This window comes from Haplochromis burtoni, unplaced genomic scaffold, assembly GCF_018398535.1.
Source record: "Haplochromis burtoni strain Fernald_Lab_line unplaced genomic scaffold, NCSU_Asbu1 Contig_501, whole genome shotgun sequence".
Taxonomy (NCBI): Eukaryota; Metazoa; Chordata; class Actinopteri; order Cichliformes; family Cichlidae; genus Haplochromis; species Haplochromis burtoni.
This window is the reverse complement of record NW_024582862.1, coordinates 142048-150860: the sequence shown is the minus strand read 5'-3', so window position 1 is coordinate 150860 and position 8813 is coordinate 142048. Positions and strand designations below refer to the sequence as shown.

Here is an 8813-nt window from a genome sequence, read left to right as displayed (position 1 = left end):
CATTTACATGCACAAACTGGAGTCTATTAGATAGATATGTGTTTAACACACACACACCTTCACCTGTGTGTTTTGCTGACATGTTTGTAATGATGCTGGATAAATCAGTGGTGGATGTAAAGTAAAGTGTGTCCTTCTGTCTGTCCAGCGGCAAGATATGGTAAATTCAAAGTGTGCTGTGAAAATGGGATGAAGCGTGCTCCAACGTATAGAAGCTGCCTTGATGAAGCTAAGGTATTTGTCCACAAGAACAGGAAGTTCTTTCAACCTGGACCAGCAAGTCAACGCTGTGTAATGGTCTACCAAGAATGCTGTGAGCATCTCCTGAGGAGCATCGACCCAGGCAGCGTCATTGCACGTAATGGTCAGTGTGGACTTTTCTGTTTACAGCATCACACTCTGATGATACCAACGTAACAGCAGGAGCTCATTTCTGTGCTATTACAATCCACTGCTGCTCTACCTGTTCAGCACATATTCACTTCATAGCTGAATCACCTGTTAGCAGCTCCTGTATGCTGATACAGACAGCTGTTCTCTGACTGGTTTATAGAGTTTATTATGATGTCAGAGCAGGTGTAAGTCAATGTGTGTTGCACTCTTGTTTGTGTACAGATATGGGTGCAGACTTTGACCTCGCTCCTTCTCTGGTGCGGAGCTACTTTCCAGAGAGCTGGATGTGGGAGGTGCAGCGCATCAGGTGACATCAAACACACCTCAGGAACAAAATCGATTAAAGTACTCTGCTCAGTCCCAGCTCTGTAGTTCTGTTCTCTACCAGAGCAGCTTTGCAGGATTCACAGTTAGAAATAATGCGTATTTATCTGATACTGGGCCTCAGTGCAACCCTCAGACCATCCTGTCTGAAACAAGCTGTTTTAGCTCCACCCCCTTCAAACTAATGCTCTTCTGATTGGCTGTCCCCCATAAACACGTCTGTACTACTAAAAGATGGGGCTTCTGAGATGACAATCTGAGCTTTCAAAGTGATGCAGCTCAGCAGGAAACATTCTTCTAAGACAGCTCCATTCCTTTTTTCCACTTATCCAACTCAGGGTCACAGAGGGGTGGAGCCTATCCCAGCTGTTATAGAGCAAGAAGCAGGGTAAACCCTGGACAGGTCAGCAGTCTGTTTCATGGCTAACATAGAGAGAAAAACAACCACTCACAGTCAGTTTTAAATCACCAGTAAATGTAATGTTCGTGGGAGGAAGCAGGCATGAGGAGAACATGCCGACTCCACACAGAGAGTGGATTCAAACCAGGACGTCTTACAGGTGACAGCACTGAATGCATTGAATCTGCACTACCAGTCAGAACTCTGGACACACCTTCTCATTTAGTGGGCTTTCTTCATTGGTGATACTTTCCACATTGTAGATACAAACTGAAGACATCTGGGATCATGTAGCATCAGCTCAGATCAGAGCCCAGACAGATGCCACACAGAGCTCCAGTAGCAGACACATCTGTACATGTTCAGAGGAGACTGTGTGAATCAGACCTTTATGGTCAAACAGCTGCTGAGAAACCATGACTAAGGAAAAGCAACAAGAAGAGATTTGTTTGGACCAAGAAACACAACAAATGGACATCAGACCATCTGTGCTTTGGTCTGATGAGTCCAAACCTGAGATCTTTGGTTCCACCTGCCGTGTCTTTGGGGAGAAAAGGTGAACGATGGTCTCCACGTGCATGTTCCCACTGTGAAGCATGGAGGAGGAGGTGTGATGGTGACACTGTTGGGGATTTCTTCCAAACTGAAGGCACACTGACCCAGCATGGCCACCACAGCATCCTGCAGCGACATGCCGTCCCATCATTTATTCTCCAACAGGACCCCAAACACACCTCCAGGCTGTGTGAGGACCAAGAAGGAGAGTGATGGAGGCCTGGCCTCCACAGTCACCTGACCTGAACCCAGTGGAGCTGGTTTGGGATGAGATGGAGCGCAGAGTGAGGGCAAAGGCCCGACAAACGCTCAGCATCTCTGAACTCCTTCAAGACTGTTGGAAACCATTTCAGGAGACGACCTCATGAAGCTCGTGGAGAGAAGGCCAAGAGTGAGCGAAGCAGGAATCGAAGCAGAGGGTGGATATAAAACATGTTTGGAGTTACTGGGGTGGCTGTGGCTCAGGTGGCAGAGCAGGTCAGCCACTAATCAGAAGGTCGGTGGTTCGATCCCAGGCTGCCTCCTGGCTGCATGCCAAATATCCTTGGGCAAGATACTAACCCCGTGTTTGCCTACTGGTGGTGGTCAGAGGGCCCGGTGGCGCCAGTGTCTGGCAGCCTCTGCCAGTGCGCCCTAGGGCAGCTGTGGCTACAATGTAGCTGCCATCACCAGTGTGTGGATGTGTGTGAATGGGTGAATGACTGGATGTGAAGCGCTTTGGGGGCTAGAAAAGCGCTATACAAATGCAGGCCATTTACTTCATAATTCCATGTTTTCATTCACAGTTTGATGCCTTCAGTGAGAATTTACAATGTAAACAGTGATGAAAGAAAAACCATTAAATGTGAAGCTGTGTCCAAACAGAACATGTCCCAGAAGTTCTGTTGAAAATACTGTTTGAGAGCTAATCCATGCCTGGCAAGTCAGACATTCATTTCCTTTAACTAAGGTTTACACATGGTCCCAACAATGATGGCAGCTTTAATGCTCCAGGCAGCACGGCTGGTTACAGATCCGCCTCCCTGTCTTTAGGGACTGTTGTGACTGTCCTTGTGTTTCCTGTCATTAGTTCAGGGCGGCTGGCGGTCAGCAGGACTCTGCCGGACTCTCTCACCACGTGGCAGATAAAGGCCGTCGGCATGTTCAAGAACGGCGAGTTTCTTTCATTTATTCCTTTTTAAGCATGCCTTGCTCTTCAGTTTTCTGCCCCTCAGTATGCAGGGATAAGTAAAGTCGGATGGTTCCCGTTTGTCCGACAGGTATGTGCGTGGCAGATCCCGTCCAGGTGTCGGTCCGTCTGCCGCTCAGCGTGGACATCCCGCTGCCCTATCAGGTGGTCAGAGGAGAGCAGCTGGAGCTGAAGGGGTCCGTGTACAACCAGCTGCTCGACCACGTTAGGGTACACAACACACACCACCCAACTACATATCCCATGATCCTTTGCCATGCATCCCTGTAGGGTTTGGATGGGGTAGCTGTGGCTTCAGTGATGAAGAATCTTCTGTTCTGTCCGTCTTCACCCTCAGTACTGCGTGACACTGACAGTCGGCCCGGCCATCTGCCTGCTCAAGTCTCAGCCTGTGATTGGGCAGGCAGGGCTTCACTCTACAGCATGCGAATGGAACGAGATACCAGGAAAAGGGGTGGGACCAGTGACCTTCACCCTGCTGGGACTGGAACCTGGAGAGCACACCCTGACCTTCACCCTGAAAACACCCAACCGTCGGGCAGACATCGTGGAGAAGAAGCTGCGAGTGGTGGTACGTACGGACGGACTGTCTCAGGAGTATGAAAATGAACAGAAACACAAATGCTAATAATCACATTAGCAGAGCCACGCTCTCGCCAACCTGCTGCTAACAGCGTTTCCAGTCTAAAGACTGAAACCAGACTTCTGTCTGTAAAATGATGCTAATCTTGGTTGTGTTTCCAGCCTGAAGGAGTGAGGCGGGAGGTGAGCTCTGGAGGAAGACTCGACCCACAGGGAGTGTATGGTGCGTAGGCTCTGCTCTGTGAAGCTCTGCTCCACCTAAAGTGCTTGCTGATGTCAGTCTGTCTCGGGCTGTTTGTGGCCCTGCAGGCTCAGAGAAGAGGACAGTGGAGCTGAAGAACCAAGTGCCGAGCAACATGGTTCCCAACACGGATGTGGAGAGGATGCTGACGATCAATGGTAACAAGTGGAACGCATTTCTCGCTGCACAGTTGCATGTCAAACAAAATCATGTTTGTTCTGTGTACCAGGCGAGGTGCTGGGGGAAGTCCTGTCAGTGGGGCACAACCCCGAAGGCTTCCGGCAGCTCATCAGCCTGCCGGTTGGATCAGCGGAGGTGGAGCTCGGCGGCCTCCTCCCCCTCATCCAGCTGTTTCAGTACCTGGAAGCATCAGGCAGCTGGAACGTGCTGGGAGAAGACATCCAGAAGAGCGCAGCTAACATGAAGAGGAAGATCAGGGAGGGTGAGGAGGCACTGAAGAGGCCCCGATGGTAGCACAGAGGGTTAACAGTTCATTTACTGTGTGTGTGTGTGTGTGTGTGTGTGTGTGTGTGTGTGTGTGTGTGTGTGTGTGCGCGCGCGCGCGCGTGCGTAGGCCTCGTCAGCATCAGTTCATTCAGACTTGGAGACTCGAGCTACAGCATGTGGAGGAATAGAGAGCCCAGCACCTGGTAGGTAAACATCAAAGCCTCGGGAGCAGTGTCCTCCTCACCTGTCTGCAGGTGAGACAGAATGGACCTGTGGTTTTATGACAGGGTGGTCAGCCATCTCACAGGATCACACTTGTAATGGAGTATTTGAGTTTAACAGCATAGCTTCCTAAAATAAAAGAAACACATGAACACATTCAGGTGAGATGTTTTGCTGTAGTACAGCCCAGACTGGCTTTTATCAAACGTGAGCGCGTGGATCTGCACGGGTTCCTCCTTGTGCTTTTGGTGCCATCTGCTGGTTGGTCCTGAGAATGACACCATAGTACTTCTGTCCCTCTGTGCTGTCTGTCAGGATCACGGCCCTGGTGGTGAGGGCTCTGGCTGCAGCGGAACCTGTGGTCTCCGTGAACCATCAGACTCTCTCAGAGTCTCTGACCTGGCTGGTGCTCAAGGCTCAGCAGCCGGACGGGTCCTTCACTGAGGAGTCCCCCTACAAATCCAACAGAATCTTGGTCTCTGCCTCCGCTTATTCCATTTCTTCTTCTGTTCTCACTTGAATGTTTCTTGTGGTGAGACAGAGCTTTGTTAATTTTGTGTATTGTGATTGGCTGCAGGCTGAGGGGACAGATGCAGTGGACCAATCAGTGTATCTGACAGCCTTTACACTGATTGCTCTACACAAAGCAACAAAGATTAGAGACCGGATCCTGCAGCTTAAGGTGAGACCACACCTCCTCGTCTCATCACTCAACACATCAGCCTACCTGAGCGCTAAACAAATACTGAAGAAGCTGCTCATAAACCGTCCTGCTTTCAGAGGCACGAGGACAGTATTAGTTCTGCCGTAGACTACATTTCCCAGCATGCCCTCAGTGTGAAGAGTGTTTACGTACGTGCAGTGGCGACCTATGCGCTGACCCTTCATGACCCCAACAGCATGATATCCTTCCAGCTCATCAGCAGCCTGGAGAAGCTGGCACGGCAAAAAGGTGTGTGGTTTTTTTTGTTTCCTTCTTTCTGATTGGCTCTCTGTTTGCTGAATGGCAGTTTTTTGAGTTACTGTTTGATTGTGTGATGGATTTCTTATAAACCACTCAAAGAATCCCTGATAATATTCAAAAGTCAGTGTGCTTCTTTTCCTTTACATTGATTTCGGGATTTTAAAGTTTATGGCATTAATACATCAGTAAGAAGAAAGGCAGAAAACAGTCACTGACGTGTATCACATCCTTCCACTGCTCATGCTCCATCCATCACTAATGCCTCGTTTCCAACACCAGCTCAACTCTACTGGGTTTTGGTTGTTTTGCATTAAAGTTGAGTACCACGTCAGTCTGGGTGGAGTCCAGTAAGTAGGTTTCTCACTCTGCTGGGTTTCAAACAGTTAAGGTTGTATTCTCAGTCTCATGACTCATCAAGTGACATCACTGCCTGGCCAATCAGTGGCATGCAGCCTGCTGACATGACATTATCAGATCGAGTAGTACCTGGTACTAAAAAGTAACAGGTACTACTAGTTTATGAAAACCCCTAAAAATGTCGCGCTGAGTAGGTGTCAGTAGAATAGAGGCTTAAGATTAAGGAAATTAAACTTGTTTTTGTGTTTTTGTTCAGGTAATCCTGCTGTACTCAGGTACTGGCAGGAGGCCAGTGTGACATCTGACTGGCTGAAGCCCGACCAATCTAGCGGTGTGACGGTGGAGATGACGGCGTACGTCCTACTGACTATGCTGGCTAAGGTGCTGTGACTTCCTGCTGATATTTTAGTTTTTCCTCTTTTCTCAAGTTTCGCAGTTCTGCTCTCAGCCCGTAGGGGGCGTGTTTCTGTAGTTCCCCTCTCTGCCTGTAGGGGGCATGTTTCTGTAGTTTTCCTGTCTGCCTGTAGGGGGCGTGTCTCTGTAGTTCTCCTCTCTGCCCGTAGGGGGTGTGTTTCTGTAGTTTTCCTCTCTGCCTGTAGGGGGCGTGTTTCTGTACTTCCCCTCTCTCCCTTTAGGGGGCGTGTCTCTGTAGTTCTCCTGTCTGCCTGTAGGGGGCGTGTTTCTGTAGTTCGCCTAGGGGGCGTGTTCTGTAGTTCTCCTCTCTGCCTGTAGGGGGCGTGTTTCTGTAGTTCTCCTCTCTGCCTGTAGGGGGTGTGTTTCTGTAGTTCCTCTCTGCCTGTAGGGGGCGTGTTCTGTAGTTCTCCTCTCTGCCTGTAGGGGGCGTGTTCTGTAGTTCTCCTCTCTGCCTGTAGGGGGGTGTTTCTGTAGTTCTCCTCTCTGCCTGTAGGGGGCGTGTTTCTGTAGTTCTCCTCTCTGCCTGTAGGGGGCTGTTTCTGTAGTTTACTTCCCCTCTCTGCCTGTAGGGGGCGTGTTTCTGTAGTTCCCCTCTCTGCCTGTAGGGGGCGTGTTTCTGTAGTTCTCCTGTCTGCCTGTAGGGGGTGTGTTTCTGTAGTTCCCCTCTCTGCCTGTAGGGGGCGTGTTTCTGTAGTTTTCCTCTCTGCCTGTAGGGGGCGTGTTTCTGTAGTTCCCTTCTCTGCCTGTAGGGGGCGTGTTTCTGTGGTTCCCCTCACATTTTAAAATAATGTTGTTTTTTAAGGGGAGGATCTCATATGCGAAACCCATCCTGTCCTGGCTGACCCAGGATCAGCACTACGGTGAAGGTTTCTACTCTGTGCAGGTAAATACACCCCAAACTCAGCCTGCCACCTAAAACCCCTCTCTGTTAACCTCTTTTGCGCTTCTTGTTGACCTTTGACCTCCCTCAGGACACCTTCTTGACTCTGGAGACATTAACGGAGTACAGCAGAGTTGTCTCTCGAGCCGCCCTCAGTCAGGACATCAGCATCCGCTACAGAACAAAAGGAATTCTGGGACAAATCCAGCTGAGCCAGAGTCGACCCGTGGCCTCACCCTTCCAGGTGAGAACGGCTCAGTGCAGCGAGGTCAGGTGCAGCTCCAGGTCAACAGTAACCTTTTTGTTTTCCTTCCCAGGTAACAAAGAATGATGACATCACTGTGTCCACAGGTTATGGTCGCGGCGTGTCCAATGTGAAGGTGGGTGTGGGTTAATTCACCTGAAGCCATGTGGGCAAAATCGGCTCTAACGTTCCCCGATCTGTCTGCAGATGAAGACGGTGTACTATCAGACCGTGGCGTCCGCACAGGCCACGTGTAACTTTGACCTCACGATTGAGGTGGTCATGCCTGAAACCAGTGAGTATCTCACCTGGATGTACAGGTGTATGTGAAAGATCACAGCCACAGCAGACTTTCAAACTCCACAAACAGATTTCACACCACACTCAAAACATGAGATGAAGATGGTAGCTGTTTTGGTTAGTGCGAACAAACTGCTTCCAATTTTGCAGTTGGTCCATCACAGGTCACCAGGTCTCTCAATTCCTGTTGTTCTTCTCCAAGATCGTATCCATAAACACAGTCTTACTCACAGCCCTGCCCATCGTCTATCATGTCGGACAGCCTTGTGGGATTTTCAACAGCTGTAGCTGCTTCTTGTACTTCGATAAGCCAGCTCCAATCAGCCAGAACTCTGTTATCGTGGTTCCGAATTGGTCGATGTCGTTCAATGTCCTCCATTGAGAGCGTCCCCAGACACACGACGCAACTGACCATCGAGTATCCGGCAGCAAACGTCTCCGCAGGACAGTCGGGCTCTCCCAAGCCCAGGAGGGTGTCAGTTTCGTCAAGGGACAAGTTGATCAAATCCATAATTCTTCTTTATGTTTTTAGAGAACAAGTCTGGGAGACTGTCTGAGGGTTAGAGAATAAGCGAGACTATACAAAAGACATGAGAAGCCAAGCAGGGAAGATGAGGGAGAAGGAGAAAGTGCGACCGCCTCCCTCAAGAGCCAAGAGTTTTTCCTCTTTTAAACCAAACTTTGAACATTAAACTCTTTCGCGCATCCTCCTTCTTTGTCTTCATGCTCAATCATCCAGGTAAGTAAATCCCAAAAGGTTGATTCTGTTCATTGATTTTACACTTCCTGTCTCACTACAGTGAGGTTTATTCATTTATTTTCTATTCTGTACTTCTGTTTTGAACAGAGACAGTGCTCCAGCTGTTTACCTGCAGCAGCAGCTGCCTGTCACCAGATTAAATGTCTTCTTTCTCCTCCTCAGATCCAAGATTACGAACTCCTACCCTGGTGGCCTGTGTAAAGTAAGAGCACTGCATGATTGTCTTTCTCGCTCACTGAAACGCTGCATGCATGAAGGCTAACTCACAGCATGGATCCCTGCTGCAAAAGCGGTCACACATGTAACTACAGAGGGTGACGTCACTGGGTTGGTTGTGGTTAACAGACTTTCAGTAGTTTATGTTACCTAACCTAACTAGTGACAGAATCCATAGCTGAGAGGAAAATAAGGACACTCAAACTAAAAATCTGTCAAGAAGCGCTGCGTGGCAGGTACTCCGTCTCGAGGGATGAACTCAAAATCACAGCTTTATTTGCTGGCACGGGAAAACGAGCATACAAAGCAAACCAAACTAAACTAA

At 49.3% G+C, this 8813-nt stretch overlaps 1 protein-coding gene across 1 annotated transcript in view; it reads left to right on the top strand.

The window, feature by feature from the left end:
- LOC102310221 (complement C5) overlaps nt 1–8813 on the top strand; it is a gene marked incomplete at both ends in the record, with an annotated part of 49315 nt that overhangs the window by 7040 nt on the left and 33462 nt on the right. Inside the window, 18 exon segments of the mRNA XM_042213956.1 lie at nt 149–364; nt 616–700; nt 2742–2824; nt 2932–3071; nt 3199–3432; nt 3606–3666; nt 3753–3842; nt 3914–4126; nt 4259–4334; nt 4669–4828; nt 4931–5035; nt 5134–5305; nt 5931–6055; nt 6891–6971; nt 7060–7212; nt 7286–7348; nt 7420–7507; nt 8435–8474. Coding sequence (XP_042069890.1) covers nt 149–364; nt 616–700; nt 2742–2824; nt 2932–3071; nt 3199–3432; nt 3606–3666; nt 3753–3842; nt 3914–4126; nt 4259–4334; nt 4669–4828; nt 4931–5035; nt 5134–5305; nt 5931–6055; nt 6891–6971; nt 7060–7212; nt 7286–7348; nt 7420–7507; nt 8435–8474 — 2185 coding nt within the window.